At 40.7% G+C, this 20,293-nt stretch overlaps 1 protein-coding gene across 1 annotated transcript in view; it reads right to left on the bottom strand.

Annotated features, from left to right (window-relative positions):
• SPOCK1 (SPARC (osteonectin), cwcv and kazal like domains proteoglycan 1) overlaps positions 1–20,293 on the bottom strand; it is a 328,609-nt gene that overhangs the window by 67,508 nt on the left and 240,808 nt on the right. The window contains exon 6 of the mRNA XM_075056562.1: positions 2,590–2,704. Within this exon, the coding sequence (XP_074912663.1) occupies positions 2,590–2,704 (115 nt within the window). The remainder of the gene's footprint in view (positions 1–2,589; positions 2,705–20,293) is intronic.

Genomic DNA, 20,293 nt, shown 5'->3' with positions numbered 1-20,293 from the left:
GTCAGCAATTAGAATTCATAATTCTCCCATAAACCTAAGGCTAGCTGGCTGGCTTCCAGGCTGTAAAGGGCAGACACACACAATACCGAACCCCTTTTCAGATGCTGCTAAAATTGCACCTGGGTAAAATTTATACTGGTATATAGAATTTACTCATGTTTTGTCATGGAAACTCCTGGGAGCTCTTTGTTAAAAGACTGACAAACTCTGAAATACTCAGTTTGAGACCCCATTACACTCAGTGGGTCAGCCAAAAAGACAACATCTGAAGAAAGGAGACTGAGAAGGTAAGCTGAAGGAAGTCTTTAACTGGCACGTTACTGGCACATTCAAAGATCCAGAAGAAAATTTAAGATAAAGCAAGTTAGAAAGCCCCTTTGCTATGGATTATTTGATTCTCAACAGCAAATCCTTTTGTGGGCTTTTCAGCACCTAACCCCAGGAAGAAACAGACAGTGATAAAGCAAAATATTATACTGCTATTATTTTTTGCATACACATATACATACACATGCACAATCACTCCCATGCCTGTAAAAGTATCTTGTTTATGCCACTATAATCAGGCTCATGAGCAGTTTCTTTGCATACACTTGATGCAGGAGATGAGTAGTGTCTTCAGCATTTTGAATGTTTCCACACACATGTGGCAATGATTTCCCTTATTTCCCAGGTGACTGTGTTCCTCCAAGGGGGCAGAGCACTCTCTTCATGCCACGCTGAAGATGGCAGAACTGAGGCATTTAATATCCTTGTCACCAGGGCAATGGCAGGAGTACTGTTAGCTCAAGTTTGGCCTCTTGAAAAAGCCTTCAGGAAAGTTGCTCTGCAGATCACCCAATCTATTAAATTAATGCTTTGTTGGCTGGAGTTAAAGTTTTGAGTCAAGCAAAACAAAAGCCTGGGTTTCAGAATACATATACCCTGTCAAATTGCATTTATCAAGATAAGGGTTATTAGAATCTTTTTTCTCTTGTGTGAATGAAATTGTAAGCTTAAAATGTCACTGAAGATTTATTAATCTGATACTCTTTCTGATAAGGGCAAAGAAAGAGAAAGGGCAAAGAAAAAGAAATATTTCTTGTAGCCTGATAAGGGCTACAAGAAATAGAAAATATGAATAAGGCAATTTATCAGTGGGTATACTGTAACCAAAAGATTCAAGCCACATAAAACAATATTACAGTTATATATTGATATCAGAATCTTGCCATCTAAAATACTTCATCTAAGTTTGATAGCTATGCAGAAAAATGTCTGTGGTTTGCAAAAATTGGAATAAATCTGAATTTTCAAAATCTAGGCTGGAGAATCACTTCTTTTTCTAGAAAGTAGATGGAGGCCTAATGTGAAAACTAGTGCTGTGCTAGAGGATACGGTGTGTGAAGCATCACCAGCAGGTTCATCAGCGTTTTCAGCTGAAGCGACAGGGCCTGAAATAACTAGAGGAAGTGCTGTTTAAACTTTTTTTTTCTATTTATGTGCCTGCTACTGTTGGAACGTGTCCATAGTGGGGAGGAGTAAGAGTGAAGAGAGGTTCTCAAATATTTTGGGTCAAACAGACCACTGTTAAAGCTTCATCTTTTTTGTACTCCTTGGGGTGCACAAGGCAAATAAACACATTTCACTGCTTAACGTGACAGAGCAAACCCTGCTTAAGTCACTGCTTTGGCTTTGTGAGCTACTAATACAGCCAGGAGCCCAGCAGCTGTCAGTGCATTAACCCTCTTAGCACTCTTCCAAGAGAGGGGAGACAACACTGTACTTAAAAAAAGGCTAGTTTTCACTTTGCCACAGATGCTCTCACCAGCACATCTGTACTCATATCAAGAAACCACAGCCACAAGTAACAACTCTTTTCCCTTCCAAAGGGCTTTCCCCAAAGCAGGGTGGAAACCCTTAAGACAGAACCTGGCTGCGGCACTCGCCCTGCTGCTCGAATTCTGCTTTTCATCAGTCTCTTTTGCAAGAACTAATTCCCTTTGGATGCAGTCCCTCTGAGACAGCTTGGGCTTACTTCCTTGGAAAAGACCTGGGGGACTAAATTAGCTCACCAGGCTTTCAGACCTAAACAGAGAACTCACCAGACAGCTGGCAGGGAAAACAGCCATTTGTGCTGAGACTCCAACCTTCAGTTTTATATAACATCATTTGCCATGAGTTTGTTGTTGAAACAATTTCATATATAAATACAGATACGTATATCTATTTAATATATATTTGACTTTTAATGATAATGTTAATAACAATAAATATGAAAACGAGAATTCAGATACCATGTAATATAGATGTGTGACTTCAACTTTTTGGTTAACACACAGGCTACTAATTATTTTTTTTAACTTACGAAGTAAGGAATCATCAAGTAGTATTTTATCTTTTCTATCTTATTTTATCTTATGTTAGTTTTGCAGCAGTTGAGATGTTTGAAAACACTGTGTGTTTAGAAAAGGATTGGTTGTACCTTCACTTTTTCTCAGAAAGCTTTACGTATAAAATATACTAGTTAAGAAACATCTTTCTTACATTTTCTAAGAACATAGCAAGAACCAATTAATCTACTATAGTCCCAGTAACAGCTCAACTTACCAGTCTTCTCCATCTTGTGTTTTGAACTTTCAGGTCCTGGAAGGCAGGGGCAGGGCCCTTCGCATCGAGCTGTGATGGTCTTGCCAGAAGTACATGCATGAAACTCCAACTTGCACTAGAATCATAAAAAAAAGCAAAAATACATTTTGAATTAGGACAAGACATAAAAGCAGCAGCTGTGGATTAAATGAGAAATTGCATTTAGCAGTAATGGCATTGGACAGATTGCAGAACTTCAGCCTCTATTGAAAATACCATTGTTTTTATTATTACAGATAACAACAATAATAGCTACTTCCTATGCAGAGTTTTGCGCGGCACTTCTAAATATGCCTCATAAAGCGTTGTTTTTATTCCCTGCTTAAATATATAGAATCTGCAGCACAGAAAGCTGAAACAATTTCTTCCAGGTCACCTAAGAGATCAGTGGCAAAGCTGGGAAGAAAATACAAACCTCCAGAATCCCATGTGTTTCCTATGCTGCATTACCATGTTTCGGCTGTGAAATCATGCCATCTATCACCTGTTACCCCTACTGATTTATTAGTTTGGTCTTTTTGAGGAGCTGGGAACACTCAACTTCCACTGCAAGCAATGGGCTTGGTCTGAATAACATCCATGAAAAGACACCAATCCTCTCAATAGTGAGAACTAAAAGAAATCAGCTCATCAGCTGATGAGACTGGTCCTTCAACATGTCAGCTTCTCTGAACAAGGAGGAAATTTTAAATGACTCCTACCTACTATAAATTGCCTTAACAGTTAACAGCACCATCCCTAAAAATAGCCAATCATCATGCAATCAACTCCAGAAATACAACAAAATTGTACAACTGAAGAGTGAAGATTAAACCATGAGCAATACAGGATAGTTCCCTATATCTGCATATTGTTACTTCTTCCTTTCCCTTCCTTCAAACCTCAGCAGATGGGATTTACAGCGCCTCTTGACAGTCACCACATTCAAACCATTTAGGAGAGCAGGACATGTGCAGTATCGAACAAATAAGACAACCCAGGAGAATTAATATTGCAAAAGCGTGCTAGTTAAAAAAGCCCTGATTTATAACATACTGACTATTCATAGCCTTTACTGTTTGCATTACATATATTTTAGTGCTGACTTTCCTAAGAGCTTTGTGCCTGCGTAGTTGTCCTCTCTGCAGTTACTGCTCCAAGGATATTTTCCCCAGACCGTGCCCAGCAGCACGGTTGCTGGAGACTAGACTAACCTACTAATAGAATGGAGTAAAAGAAAACAGCACGGAGAAGCAGGAACAAAAACGTGCCAGGCGTTCTCTTTGGCTTGATACCTAATGAACTGAATTCAGTTCCATTTTTTGTCGTCTTCAAGCACTGATTTTACCAGATTGGAATCTGAGGGCTTTTAATGCAAGGGGGAGTTCTGCCTGCAGCGCTGATGCTGGCGCTCCTCCCTGCAGAGACTGCCTCCTGCCAGGGGAAATTGGAAACGTTGGGCTGTAAAATCCCTTTGATAAGGCTGAGTTTTATTATAGATTAATTCTTCTTCATTTAAAAGTAAGCCAGCATGCTTACACAGCGTGACACAATGTGTTTTGAAACGTGCAGCTTTTTTGAAGGCCGAAGGACACATGGCATAAGACCATTGCGTTACCCAAAGAGCATGCAGTGGGCAACTGGAGCTCATCTAGCAACAGCCACTGACAAAAATCACAGCATCATCTTCTGTTATTTTGGTACAGTGGAAGCCAAGAGAACAGAACGGGATGTTGTTACAAGATAAATGCCTCCTGCTCTGAAAGTACTGCAAATATCTTGGCTTTGCCTCTGTTTGTTTTTGTTAAAAGGGCTCATCTTTGCCCAGGCTTTAATCTAGCAGCAGGAGACCATTATCCTGTGCCTCCATCCTATTCTGTTGACATTATCTCCCAGCCATTCTGAACTTCAATGTACCCTGGTGGTTGCATGCCCTGTGTGACGTTCTGCCCTTCCGATTTAGAAAATGCACGGCCACACACAAACATGTGCAAGCTTAGCTTGCGCTTTACCCTAATTTCTTGCAAGACTGATGGGAATGTAAGTACTTATTTTTCATCTGCCTGCTCCATAAATACACTTGCTTAATCTATGCTGTTTGGACAGAAGACAAACACAAGAGAAAGCACATCAGGAGAGGAGAACAGGAGAAAGGAAAACACTCTCTGAGCGCACAGTCCTGAAGGCAGTGACTCTTTTTCTGCAGCGTATTCTGATAGTCAATATGTTATTGAGAACACAGGCATAAATCTTCTTCCTGCAGCTGGAGTTGATCATTTAGTCCCTTACAGAACATCAATTAGTTGCATATTTTATTATACATAATAAATGTAAATTATGTATCTAAGCATTAGCAATTATACTTCAAATACCACCTTTAAGATGGTAAGGCCTATTTCAAGCCTGTTAATTATCTGCAGTTAAGAAAGAAAGAGTTTTATACTTGGAAACAGCAAGGCGAGTTTTTTCTCAGCTTTCCTCATGACTGATAAAAATGACAACCAAAAAGCTCAAAATAAACCAAAAAAAGAAACTGCTTAAAAAGGTCTATCTCTATTACCTGAGTGTGCAGGGCAAGAAAGAGAGCTAAACTTGAAGATCACAATGGTGCAGTCACATGTAAGTAAATTTATACCTATGATTAACCACATTATATTCCCACCATACTTGTTTGGGATATCAGTTTGTATGCATATAAAACTGGGGTGGCAGCTTGGTGTTGAGGGAGGAAGATGAAAGAACTCCATTGTTTTTAATATTAAATTAGGGAAACACTGATTACTTTTCAACATCTAATCACTGTATGTAACTGTTTGTCCCTTCCCTAAAGAAAAACATGGAAATATACTTTGCATGTGATGGTGTGCTTACTCACTGTAATTACCTACACAAGTAGCTCAACTTTGGATTTAATGATGTTGCCTAAGCCAAACTAAGCGATATTCAGAGGCAGAGGGGCCACAGAGGATGTCTTGTGGTGGAATAATGAAGTTTTTGGACTACTCTGCCACTGGATCTACAGTCTAGAAGGAGCCTCTTGGCTTCCCCCAAGCCACAGACAGTGCATTTCTATTTTTGTGGAGAAAACCCAAATACCCTCTTTCCTTTTGCCATCCTCATCTCCTTCTCACGTGAAAGTAAAGAGATACACACTACAGGACAAAACATATTAAACTAGGGAATGATCCAACCTATCAGTCATTAACACCAAACAGACATTAAGAGTTTTTGCAGACACGAGCCATTAAGACCTTGCAGTGATTCTACGCAGGACTCACTGGGAGCAGTCCTGCAGTTTGGGGCTGGTCCCTCTGATTTCAGGGAACCCACCTCACTCGTGCTACGACTGGGTATGCCTTGACTCTCCGCCAAGCTCTTCTCCTAGTAGAGCTCCCTGGGTCCTGTCAAGCTTCATGTTTCTCTGCTACCTCCCTGGTGTTTGAACTGCATTTGTTTACTACGAACCCCAAGGCCCACATAAACATCTCTAAACTATTTTACTGCAAATGGAAAAGCAGCTCTGTTATTTGTTGCTAAATGTATATGGAGATCAATAAAATATATGAGGGGAGAAACGGTTGAACATATTCATGGAAAATTCATAAATTAATTTATTCAACTAAGATGTGGGAAATTATTGCAGAGTGTGTTTTGGCTAAAGTGTTCCCCTGAGAATCCACTACTCGTATAATGATTCCCTCTTTATTGTCAGTGAATCTAAAGCAATGTGTTTTGCATAAGCATTCACATTTGAGGGAGAAAGAAAATAGCTACATAAAATTTATTCCCAGCTATTTTATTCTTGTCTGTCAGTCTCCAGCCTGTAGTCCCTGATAGAGTAGAATCTAGATGTTTTTTTTAATGATGTAATAAAACAGCGTATTTCTGTCTTTATCCTGGCTTTCAACTTTTGGCAGCCAGGTTTTGATCTAACCTGCACGTAAGTAATATTGTCGAATAAGTTACTGTGATCTTTTACACAAGGGTGTATATTTGACTAACGAATGTCTACGTGGACAGCTTAGTACAGCCTCCAGACCACATCAATTCTCAATACCTTGAAGAGCTTTGCATCCTGACACAAGGAACTCGGGTATTCGCTTCAAACGCGGCCAAGGCAGCAGTCGGGTGAAAGAGGGGACAGCAGTGCTCGGGGATGCAGGTGGGCGCTGGCCCTCGGGAGCATCGGGACGGAGGAGCCGGAGGAGCTGCCTCCTGGCTGGTACGGAGTGATGTGCAGCACCACGCTCTGCTGCGGAGCTGAAACTCCCTCTGGCAGCCAGTCGGCCACAGGTGAGACAACAGTTTAGGAAGCTACTTCTTCCACCAGCAGATACCCAGTTGGTCCCTGCTGAGATCAGCTAATACTCCCCTGCCAGCGGAGGAGAGCAGACAGGAACACTGCAACAATAAACGCTCCCAACAGCGGAGAGGGCCTTGGTACCCGCTGACAATATTTGATGCATTAACTACACACGCTGGGATGCAGACAGCTCGCTCAGTAATGGACATAGCTCTGCATTTCTTCATTGTGATTCTAATTACAATACATAGAGGAAATACCGTCAGATCCTAGCCCTGACAGCACCTTTCATTGGGAATGCAGATGTAACCGAGAATCTGCTGTAGGTGCCCCAGATGGCCTGGGACATACTATGTGCCTAACTTTACTCCTGTTTGTAGGGCCACAGAGAGGACGGACGACCGGAGCGCTTCACACAGGCTCAGTATCCTTGGGGATCTCACAGCCTTGATAACAAACACACACCAGGGAAGGGGATGAGGAGAGAGCACACTTTACCCAGGGTTCAGCGGAGGAGAGGCTCTCCGAGCCCCTGATCTGGTCTTAATGCATAAAATCCGTAATACGAAATCTATCATTTAAAATTTCTTGTAGTTATGCTAGTAAAGGAGAAAATGTTCACTTCCAAACTTCTATTGCTTCTGTCATTAATTGAAATATGAATTAAAAAGGAGATCCATATTTTTGTTGGTGGGAGTATGCAGGAATTAACAGACAATATACATGACGAAGATAAACTATCATGAAGTCTCTTTCTCAAAAGACTGAAAATTGGAATAGGAGGTTAAATTTTATAGTATACTAATTAAAATGTATGTTAGAAACCTGAAATGTTACATCTTACTAATAGCAGTGGCTCTAAAACTCTGTTGTTGAACAGTGCTCTCGCCTGGAAGACACTGCATCTTCTTTAGCGCCCTGCAGCTTTTTACATTTCTGCCGAGAATTATTTCAGTGAGTGTTTGTTTTATGGCGCATCTTTTGTTCACTCACAATATCTCTTCTAAACTTCAGATACGAATAACAAAAGCTCATTATTTTCTACCTTATCTTTTACTTGGTACCCACCACCGGCAGAAGCTAAAACTTCCTGAAATTACAGCATATGTATTTTTTAGTCCAGAGAGTTTCTTTATATCAGTAGGTTTTCGTACCTATCTGTCTTAGCAGATAATTAGAATCCATTGGAATTCAGACACTCATTTGAGCAGGAATGTTTGTTTACATGCTTTAGAGCAGTGCTTGCCATTGCTTCCTTAGCTAGGACTCTTATCAGTATTTTCTTTATAAGCCTCTGTCTCCATTTTTCATCAGATGGAAGAAAAAAAATACTATATTTGGAACACTCTCAGACCAAAAGACTTTTTTTTTTTTTTTTTTAAACTTGGCACAATAAAAAAAGGTTCAGTATCTTTTCTTCAAATCCCCAAAGAAATGTCATATGGTGCACTCCCATTGCATACTGCTCAACATGTACATTAAAAAGTTTTAATAGGAATTCTGTAAACTGTCAGGCTCTGTAAAGCCCCAAATCCTGAAAACAACCACCCAGCTGGGCAGTCAACCACGTGAATTCATGTTTGTAAAAAGTCAGACGCCAACGCAAAGTTCTGACCCAAGTGTCAAATTTTGGGCTACGTGACAGGGCTGTGGGGTCCCTCAGCGCTCCTCCTCCCTGCCGCGCCGTTCCGCTGCCTCTTTGCTGCTCTGCAAACCAGCGCCTTTTACCCGGGTCCTGCTGCCCTGGGACAGGGCAGGAGAACTCCGTGCCTCAGAGGGGGCACCGAAAATGCGGACCAAGCTCTGTCCCCAGGACTGATTGGTAGGATTGGGTAGGATTTATACTGACAGAAGTGGCATTCTATGGCCGGAGGAGCATTTTTGCTAGCTAGTTTAGTCATCTAATTTCTCTGCGCACACACTCGCTGTTCCTTCTACTCGAAGGGTAAGCTCCTTGCCCTGCACAGGCTCTGCTCCTGGGTAGGACTGGCTCATGGTATTGCAATAAAAATAAAGGGGAGCCTGGAGGGGGGAAAAAAAAAAAATAAAATCATTTGTTTTCTTTTAGAATAGCTGCCAGGCAAACACACAGCACTTTATCTTTGCAGTAAAAGCTGTACAAAGATATCTTAAAAACCTGGAGTTCTAATTAGGAGCTCTGTTCTCCTTATGAGAATATATAGCTGCTGATGATATTAATGGGACTTATGCATGGATACCAGTGGTGGAATAAACTCTAATTAACACAAACAATCTATTGTGTAAATACACATTGAGCCATTTTTAAAACGTGTCGGCTGTAGCTTTGAAGCAGATGTTATAGCTGATTGGCTCAGAAATTCCCCTTTCTGCAAGAAATGACATGAAGGACCTTATTATATCTCAGGTAAACAACAAATATTGGAGAAAGTCTCTCACTGCACACTTAGCTGACAGGCTAGTGGTTCATAATCTGCTAGAAAAAGAGAGCAGCTTCCAGATATGGGGTCAAGAAGAAAGAGACCCAGGTTCCCAGGCACTGATATTAAACAGGCTGAACAGATCTACGCAGCTGAATGCAGTAACACCAAAAGGTCTCATGCAGCAAAGCTCTGAGGACCACAAATTGTTCTACACTCCACAGCTCTGCCCTCTGCAATCCTGCTGCTCTAATGAAGGGAGAGCTGCAGGACTTTGCCCTCCGGGTAGAATTAACCACGGGAGCAGAGGGAAAGCATAAGACCCGGGCAATCTTAAAACATCTCTCTTTAAATCAGGAGGTCACGTCATTAATATTGCCAACTGCCAGTGCTCCCAGTACATAGCTCAGGTCCCTAAAATGATGCCTGTCAATTTTAAGATTTTAAAATGTAACAACACTTGGGTTTTTTTTAATTTTTCACCTGACTTTTTTTTTATTAGGTCCCGGCCTTATGCAATCAGTAAATTACATGATTTTGACTCTTACAGCCTAAGTTTAAACAACTGACTACCAATTCCAGAACAACTGCAAAGACAGAAGGTTCATCTTCCAGGAAGAGAAAATCGATTCCTGGCCTGGGCTTCAGAAATGAGCGAGCTGAGTTGCAAGAGGCAGCTTTCACGCAATTCAGAATGGCTTTAATTGCATATTTTGTGGCTCCGCACTATAAGTAGAAGCATGCACACCTCTCTAAAGACAGGTTTCGACCTCTCAGCAGGAGAAGAGCAGAGGGGCTTCTTGTTTTCGTCAGTTAAAGTCAGATTTGTTTAGAAAACTGCTCAGCAGAGGGTCAGCTCTGCTCCTAAGGAGAGTTCACATCTCTTTCCTTGCCTTCAGATTAGTGCACGACAGCGCCTTAAAAGGGAGCCTGTGCCCATGGGGTCCGAGTCCTACACAGCACAGCCAGGGGAAAAAGGGGGAGGAAAGGAGCAGGGCAGAGCCGTGGGGCCAGGCGTGCTGCCAGTGGGCGCTCAGGACAGCGCCTGGAAGCACTCCCCAGTGGTGTGGAAACCCAGGGTAATGGTACAGCTAAAGCAGTGACGCTAGAGCAAATCACACAGCAATCAGAATACGGGTTCCTAAGTGTTCTGCCGTTAATTTGTTTCTAAAGGACTACTTGGTTGATCTTTCGTATTTGTAATTGGACTCCAAGTAGCCAAAAGCTTGGTGTTTCAATGTTACCCTGCTGGTTAAAACTACCCAAAGAAGAAAGAACTACAGCCTTAAAAAAAAAAAAAAAAAAGAAAAAAAGAAAAAAAGAAAAAAAAAGAGCCATTTCCCAAACTGACTGAGCTGAAGAGTTAGTAGGGTGACTGCTTGTAGGCATGTTGAACCATTCCAGTGCTTGAATGGCAGGGCTGCAAACCAAGGAAATGATCATGTACTCGTGCTGCTGCAAACTGCCCTTACGGACAGAGCAAAATCGGCTAATTTGGGAACTTCTGGACAGACTGTTGAAGGACAAAATTCTGTTTTAATACAAAACCAATTGCCCTGAGAAATAGCTGGTAATCAGCTCAATGTGAAGCAGGAATTTTGAAAAAAATGCAGTTAGTTGCATCAGCTAGATGATATGGCATATAAGGTCACAGCACTGGATACGGGAGTCAGAGGACATTCAAGGGACCATTTATTAACGCAATGCAACAATGAAAACAAATGGTTGCCTTTTTTGAACAAACAAGAAAATAGTTCTAGGCACCAAAAATCTAGCATGTCATATAGAAATTAAATTTGTTTTTACAAGTAATTTAGATGCCGGTTCTGGAAACACCTAGGCCAAGGCAGGGGAGGGGGGAGGCATATCGTATCTCAGTTGATTTTTCATCTTGTAAGAAATTTAGGTGCTTTTTGGAGCAGCAGGGGCCAAACAGGGCTGGAACTTGACACAGAAGAGTCAATTCATAAGTGGAAACATTTATGCAATGCTGATTTCAATTTTTCTTTTACTGGCTGAAGAGACCAAGACAAGTTAATAGGCAAATGAAGACAAAGCACTTCTGTCACTATGAATGGCAGTGTCAAAATAGGGGCACCCATCCCTCCTTCTCCCTGAGATTTAACACAAAGTACCAGCCTGTGTTAAATCTGCAAACTACCCCGCTCTCCTCTGATTCCGCCTGTGTTAGTTATCATGCAAAGCCTACTACAAGGTAGGCACATGCTTGTCTTCTCCCCAGCAGAGTCACATTCTTAGACTGAAATCTGGGCTTCAGCCTGCGGTTCGATCATTCGAGTACCAAGGTCATGCCCACCCTCTGGGCTCTGCGAGCTGGTTCCTTGTGCACGAATGCAGGAGCTGAGGTGCCGAGGAGATGGTGCAAAGTCACTTGTCCCCAAGGGGCAGCTCCAGCTCACAGGCAGCCCAGACAGAGGCAGCTCTGAGCCTCCTCCCGCACGCGGGGACTCGCTGCCGCAGGTTGGCACTAACTTGGGGATCTCTGCAGAATGCTTCATCGCGTGGCATAATCGTGCACTATGTCTGGTAATTACTGCTATGAACTGTCTTTGGAGATGCTAATTTTGTAGTCAGGAATATTTGCAGGATCAGAATCCAAATGCAAATGTAGGCAGCAACGCTGGCTTATTTAAAAAAAAAAATTAAAACTGTATCTTATAGCCCATATTCTATATTCACATACAAAAGCATTTCCTGTTGCTAAATGTCTATTCCTTTTTCTTCCTGCAGGATTTGCATGATAGTTCACTAATGATGACCATTTTCTAGCTGCATATGGGAGTTTTTGCTTTCCAGTAGACTGCCACATCCCAAGATGTGGACTTTAAAAATCACTTTCCTACTGCATTTGTTTTCTTTCATTTCTTTCTCTCTATTATATTGCTTTTGTCTCTATGAAATCATTCTCTATTCTAACTCTTCATAATTATGAGCTGAGAGTTCATAGCTAACAGCGTTATTCAAAGTGGAAAAAAGCTACTTTTTTTTTTTTAAATAGACTAAAGCCATCTTAGTTTAAAAATAAAGAAAATCACAGGAAAACAATTGGAGATTTGGAATGATCAATGCTGCTTGAAATGTACTTGCCATGTAATTGAGATGCATTCTCGTTCTGTAGCCGTTTACTGATCACACGAGAACGACGATTTGTCATTTTTACTTGCTTCAAATTACTAAAGGCAATTTAATTTCTCTCATGGAGATGACACATCAGATAACATGAACATAATCAAGAGGTAACGATCTGTGGCTCTATGCACACAGAGATACTCCAGTTACCACCTAAACAACTGCCTGCATATGGCAGAGGGAAGGCAATGCAAGACATTCAGATCCCCAAGCACAGGGTTTCCACCCAGGCAATGACATTTTAAACAGAACAATTTAGCTACACCATGCAACTCTATCAATGTAGATTTCAGATGAGGTAATGCTCCATCTACTCGGGCATTCTCATATCCATCTGTCCATACCTGGGCAAAAAGCAGCCTTTGGTGACCACTATAAAGGGCAGGCATGTTTTCTTCAGCTTTTATGCAATTGGTATAATGGCAATATCTTAGCATCTCAAAAATCTATCAACCAACACTCCCCATCAATCAGTAACTGCAGAGTCATATACCTTCTGCAGGAGAACTATAGCACAGAAAGAGCCTAAAGCAACGAACTGGGTATTGGCATTAGGTGTGGGTCCCCTGTTTAGCACCGTACTTGCAGTTACTTTAAGGTGTCTGATGCATCTGACAGTATGTTATTAGGGATGAGATTCCGTCCGCCGTGCCTGTACAGGCTGAGAACAGTTCAGAAGTACAGTTTAACCCTCTCTCTGATGTACATATTTTCACAAATTAAAGTTGAAGAAAAGTTGCTACTACACCTACTTCAGCTCTTGAAACACTGGTGAATTAGTCTGTTGAATTTGTTCTCTGCTGCCTATTCCTTCTCTAGCAACCTTGCCACAAATGACAAGTAACTCTTAAACTAGCACGTCACATTCATAAAGTTTTGTGCTTCCCAGGGCCTGTGTTATAAAATTACTGGGGAGAAGGAAGAAGTATTTGGAAACATCTCAGAGCCCACATGGACAAGGGTCTGGGGAGCTTCCAGGAGAGACTGAGAGAAGAGAACAAGGGTCAGGCTAGGTGCTGTACTCTGGGCTTCTGAGCTCATACATCTTTAGCTAGCAATGATTTCTTAAAACTCACCACATTTTTGTTTCTAGAATGAGTAAAAAATGATGGGCGAAAAAGGACATAGATACACCAAAAGACCACCTTGGCTTGTTTGACAACTTGGTGGTGCAGCGAGCAGCTAAAGTATATTCTTCATTTTTACCAAACTCAGTAGTTTACATGTGCTACCAATCATATGCAAAACACACTACCAAGTCCTGAAGTGCCTCTGTAAAAGTGGAAGTATGAGCTTTTACAGCATACATGCCTGGTTTTCAAATGTCGTGTGGTCCTTTTCTAACCGAACTTGGTCTTTCCATGCGAGAGGCGAAGGTCAGTCCAGGTTTTTCTGTTCCCAAATAACATCACTGGTAAACTTCAGGAGGCCTATCCTCTGCTCCAGGATAGTTATCCCATTCCTTTCCCATCAAATCTATTAGATTAACTAGTTCACAATAGATTTGCCCAGGTTTCACTGACCATGATGTGGCCCTAGCAGTGTTCGTTCCTTGTTACTTGACACTGTACATTTCATACATCAGTAAATTTTCAGCTCTCAGAGAGAGTTTTTCTCTGTTGTTTATAGACAGAGCAAATCTGAAGTGCAAGTACTAATATAAAATAAAGAGCATTCTGCAGTACCACTGCTCTGGTTGCTTTCAGAATAGCAAAAAGATTTAAGTGCTAAGAATGCCAACCTATTTTTTAATTGACTTCTCAGAATTTTTATTTTGTGAAGAACAAATCAAAACAAAAGCCAAGCTGAAAGCCCCAATGCTAAGAAGTGCTGAAACAAAACATTTGGCAGTTACTAGCAAAGAAGCTTCAGGAATGTATTTTGAAGCATAGCAACCAATGAAGAGTAAGCTGGCTTAAGCTTTGAAGTTAAAGCTTTCAGCAATGCTTCTGATTTCTAAAGAAGACAATAGAAACAGTGAAAAATTAAAAAAAAAGAAAAAACCAAACCCCAGGCCTAGTTCAATGCTCAGTGAATGGACTCACTGTGAAAGACACCCATACAAAGAAAGCAGAATTAGTCTGTTTGCTCAGAAATCAAGTAACCACAGCTAATCCTTTTGCAGTATTATCCTGATTCGGCCTTTAATAAATCTGCTTTAAATTAAAGATGTACCCAAGCCAAGAAACACCTCCTTTGATGTTTTAAATGGCTCAAATAAGCTGTTTGCTGGTAAAAACTCAAAATATGAATTCTGAAACTGAAAAAAAAAATAGTCATTTTTCTGTGCTAAGAGGCTGGTGCCTCTCAGGAAGGTCAGAGCATTTAGGTTCACAACTTTTAAGCATCTCAAGCATTGGTGTATCTTCTGCCCATGCATAAAGGGAAAAGATCCTGGAATAAAAGTATCTTACAAGACAGTTATCCAAAACCAGCTAATCCCCTTGTTTTACAACTGTTATATCACATCGTCTAGATATTGGAACAAGGAATTTTACATTTTAACTGAATGCAGGCATGGAGCTTGGAACAAGGTAACTAAATAAATAAGAAAGTCATTTGCACTAAAACTTGTGTAATCTGCTATGAGTTGGTATAATAAACTCTAAGATTTTCTTGTTTCCTTTTCCTGTCAAGAACACAACTTTCAATGCTTGAACTTTGGCAGACGATTCATAATGTAAATAACAGTCTTCTCCTATTTTGACTTTGGCTGCAGAAAGGAGGATTTTAAAAATAACATTTGCTTTACACATAAAATGTACAACAAGCAAGCTGAACTAACAACAAAAGTAATCAGGTCGTCCTTAGCGCGGAGGAAACTGTAGACAGAGGAGTGTATGTAATTGATGGGTTTTTAAGTTCCAACCATCACATGCCAATTTGTTTGATTTGGCAGTCACAACTGTGATTCTAATCAAGTGAGAACAGGAGCCCTGTGATTACTAAGATTGGTAGCTTTCCCCAAAAGAACAAATACTGTATTTTTAATCCTCGCTTATTGCTGAATTCTCTTCAAGGGTGTTCTCTGGCTCAACGCAAAAGCATTCATTGCATAACGCAAATCATCAACCAGCCACAGACGGCTCAAGAACAGAAAGCTACTCAAACTTGGTTGCTCTATGCTTTGATCATCCTTTCAATGGAAATCGTTGTAGCTTTAGAGAGAGGCCTGGGAACTTCTTGGAATTTTCCATAAGCTATATAAATATGCTGAAGTCTGCAGGTGTCACGGTTAAAGTGCAAGGAAGCCACATGCCTCACTGTCCTGTGGGCCCTTCTCAGTCCTCTGAGAAATTGGACTGGCTCAACAAGGGTAATGATGGGAGAAAGCCATGAAGCCATAAAACACAGCACCCACCCTCATCAGGATGTGACCGTGAGATTTCCCTTCGTTTCCACTTTTCCCTCTGCCTTTCTCAGCCACGTGACCTTGTTCCTACAGAGTCTGAACCAGGCAGATGCACAAGCCCTTCTCCCTTCCAAGTATGCAGGGCAGAAGACCCCTGTCTCAAACGCATTTTTGGCAAAATAATTCAGCCCAGTGGGCACCCACCTTCTAGGTCCTACTGCAGTATGAATTGATAGACAGTAGTGAATATTGCTGAGGGAGGGAATTGCTTAAAACATTTTTAATCACGTTCACTGTAGAACAAATAAATACCTCCATTTAAGACAAGCTGAATTACAACTTATTCTGGTTTCTTGTAGTTTTCACATGGAGCAGTACATATTATTTCCCTCCTTACCGCCTTCTGAATTCTCATTAACCTTCCTGTCAAGACTGCATTAAACATGTCTTGTTAATTCACCATGTTCTTTGAGAAACCTGACATGGAGATGACAAATGCTTATCTAAAAAAACCCCTCTGGTTTAATGAAGTGCATAACAAGAAACACAAAATTCTAGTTTACAACATAGGTTTGATTTCAGCTTTGCTACTTCAGTGAGTTCAACAGCAAGACTATCTGAATAGCTTGAGCATCTGTCCTTCAGGGAGCAGAACAAAAGGTCACGGACCCTGAAGAAATCCTAAAGGCTTCAAGAACCTCCTCCAAAGTTGAAGCATTTTTACTATTCTAATATGATATTCTACAGCATGCATGCCTTCTAAATAAGAAAAACTTTTACCATTAATATACCCTGCTCTTACTCTCACACTTACTATAGGTCAAGGCACTAAATTTGTCAAGAATGTTTATAACCTTGTGGGCATTTCTAGTGAGAAGTTGTTGCAGTCTTGGTGCAACACAAGGTAAGGCATGAACATTTATATTCAGGTAAGTTTTGTGAGAGAAATAGTGTATGTTCTATAAACACCAGGCAGCTAACAGAGCATTCATTAATCCTCAGAAAAGATCCCAAAGCAGTTTAATTGACTGGTATTGATGTACTACATCTATCCTACTAAATATTTTCTGAAAAATATTCAGTAAGACAATTATGCAATGAAATTACCATTTATATGGCTCCTTTCATCTACAAAGGAGTCAAAGTCCCATGTACTTAAATACATACTACTGCTCAAGTGCAGCCAATTCTGCAGCAGGAAATATCAAATGCTCTGCACCAGCACACAAAGTAATGGGTTGTACAGACGGAGCGATGATCTTTAAATCCAGAGAGATGACAACACCCAATTAACCAGATTAGAGTACTAAACATACACTCTAATACAGGCGCCTTTCAGACTTTTGTTTATTTACTGGCTGCTAAAAATTCAGTCCACTATAGCACGACTTTAAGCCTCCTGAAAATAGCTTTGCTTTTCTTACATACCTTTCTTGACCAGGCAAAGTAGTTCAGGGACCTTCTACCAAGCAAAGCAATTCATGGACTCCATGTCAAATGCCCACAGACCACCTGTCAGAATCCACTGCTTGCTTAAAAATATAAATCAACCAACATGGCAATCCTTCCACCGAAACTCACTGGTTCAGATTACCAAATTGATTCTTGGTAAATCTCAGGCTTTTATGTGGAGGTGCAGTCTTCTTTTATTGACTTAGCTTGGTGTTGAGTGGCACTAGATCTGATAATAAAAATAAAACTGTTGTCTTTTAGCAAAAGGAATGGTTGGCAACAAATTATTTCAAGTTGGAAAAGCCTATGAGCAACAAATTCTGTAAAAAAATCCAACCCTTACAGCTGAACGCTACAGGTTTTTTAGAAAAGTAAAAGAATTTTTCCACTTATTTCTGCTAACAGTCACACATAATGAGGCACACCAACTGGTCAAAACTCCTCAGTTTTTCTCCATTTAACAGGCCAACTTAAAATACAGTAACTTTATACTAAGGAAACCATAACAGTAGAACTGTAGAAGGTGTCATATAGTCTGGAATTACTAATTACTAATTCTTGGGATTAATATATTCTCCAGCTGGCCACTGCGCAGATGAGGTTTGTGGCATATATCCTATTATTCTCCAATATAAATTCATCAGGAATGAGTGAAACTTATTAGTAAAATGTAGATGTTATCTCCCAAAGAACTCCAAGACTCCAGAAGATTAAAGTGTTTTCCTGCAATGAGACGTACAATGACCTCAAAGATTAGTACACCCTTTGAACTGGAAAATGCCATTTATTCTAGCTTCTGTGTAGTATTACAGGACTGAACAAAATAGAATACAAGAACGTTCCTGCTAAAGTTTACCCCCATAGAAGCCTAAATAAATCTGTGTTTGAAGTCACATTTGCATGCTTCAAAGTCCATGAAAAATGTTTGGTGAATGCATTTACACTTTTGAAGGGGATTCAGCCCATTAAGCTAAGATTTTTTTTTCCTAAAATACAAATAGCTCAAGAATCAAAAGATTTGCCTCAATAATAAATCAGTATTTTTCACATAGTATCAAATAGGCAATTATATACCGTTGATATTTGAACTGTTTAAATTAGCAAGAGATTTATTTTTGTATTTTTTTGCAACTTCTTTTGAAAAAGCTACTTCATAGAATAACCCAGCAAAGCTCTCATGTCTAATACCGTACATTTTGTTGACCAGTTAGTTATCCATTTACTGGTATGTGCACTTATTCCCCATTTACGTGAATGTTACATTCGTTCCAAATGGCTGAGCTCAAAGCCGGTCACAGCAGTTCACGCTGCTGTGATGCTCCAGACAAAAACCTCCCTTTTCCCCCTCACAGGCCTGAAGCATTCCTGCATGTCCTCAAAAGAACTCAGAAATTACCCTTCTAAATGGCAATACATCACCCTTCCAGTCTATAATAATAATATTGTAAATTACTGTTGAAGCTTCACCAAATTAGAAGTCAAAGATGACTGCTTTTTTGGAACCAGTTTCTGGAATACTTCAATATTAAGCCTTGAAGCCATTTCTTGCAGTTGAAAAAGAGCTCCCAGTGGTTTCTGACACAGTACCTGACTTGTCCAGAGGATGTTACCTTTGAAATACAAGGAATTGAGGCATCTTTGCCCAAGTTCTGCTTTTACAACTGAAACTCCGAGCACAAAGTTATGCCCTGCTCAGAGGAGAGGCTGAAAAATTGGGTCCTAGAGGCAATATCGGCCAAATACTGCAACATGTCTCGGACAGACACTATAACATCACCTTTTCTCATCTGGATTTGGAAAGGGTTTAATTCCCTGCAGAATCAATGAGAGTGAGGTTAATCCAACTGATGACTATTGCAGTTAGTTTGCCACATAATTAATCTCCACAGTGACTGATAACAGGCATTTATAGAGTTGACACTCAAATGAGATTTGATCTGTTCAACCTGCAGACATTTAATGCCTTGGACACTAAATTCTCGGGCTCGGTATCTACATGTTTGCCACACGCTTCAGATTTGTCCTCTTGGTCTTATAGCACTACTGACTATCCTTAGGGCTGGTGCTGGAAGGACAGTCTTCAGCATTTGAAGGTTCAAATGTCATTTTAGCAGTGGTATTTTTCTCTTGAACATTATGGAGACTGTGATTATTTTGATGGGTGAACATTGTTGAAGATAGAAGGATAAAGTGACTTATTTCAGCTGTTCATTAGCTCACACAATCAGTGGGATGCCTATATACACATATTGAAAAATTGATTGTATTAAAATGCTGAAAATAATGTAAATATTTTAATTGCCACTATTTGGTGCACTGTCTGAAGGTACTATCAGAAGACGCAGAAATGAAGAGTCATTGTGTTGATTTAAAGCAATACACTTAAGAGACTGTAGAGTTCGTCTTGCTTTGCAAGCACCTGCTCCTTTGCCCCAGATAGCATGGGTCGGGTTTCCAAGCCCTCAGTTCCATGGGGAGGCATTTAACAAGTCAGTGAGTACTGGCCTCCATCCCTCAGGAGAGGCACTGGTCCCTTCTCATTCTGACCACGGCCGAGCAGCCAGACTGATAAAGCCTCACCACCCGTACGCATTCTCCTGATCTCTTGGTTGTCTCATCTCAGCCAGGAGGGTTCCTTCCCCCCATCAAGGTGCTGAGGAGGGGACGTGATCTGGATCATTTGGTTTAAAAATGACATGAGAACGGGTGAACTGTGCTGTCAGAGCGATGCTGAAGGACGACAGCAGTGTGCAGAAGTCAACTGCAGCCCTGTCATGGGATCACCAAGGACATCTATCCCCTAAGTACTGCATAGGCTGATGGTTGGAAACTGAGAGAACATGACTGATTTGCACAACTCTCTGGGTAGAAAAACATTTAATTTAAGAAAGATTAGATTGTCACAATTGCCCCTGACAAGAGTGCCTGTCTAGTGAGGCCTTGAGCCTATATTTTGGGCTAGCACTGTGCTCTAGCCAAGACCTTAAAAATATTCACAATATGAGCTGTCACCAGTGCTACAGTTCCTTG

The sequence above is a fragment of the Buteo buteo genome, chromosome 24 (assembly GCF_964188355.1).
Source record: "Buteo buteo chromosome 24, bButBut1.hap1.1, whole genome shotgun sequence".
NCBI classification, from domain to species: Eukaryota; Metazoa; Chordata; class Aves; order Accipitriformes; family Accipitridae; genus Buteo; species Buteo buteo.
This window is presented reverse-complemented; position numbering and strand designations above follow the sequence as displayed.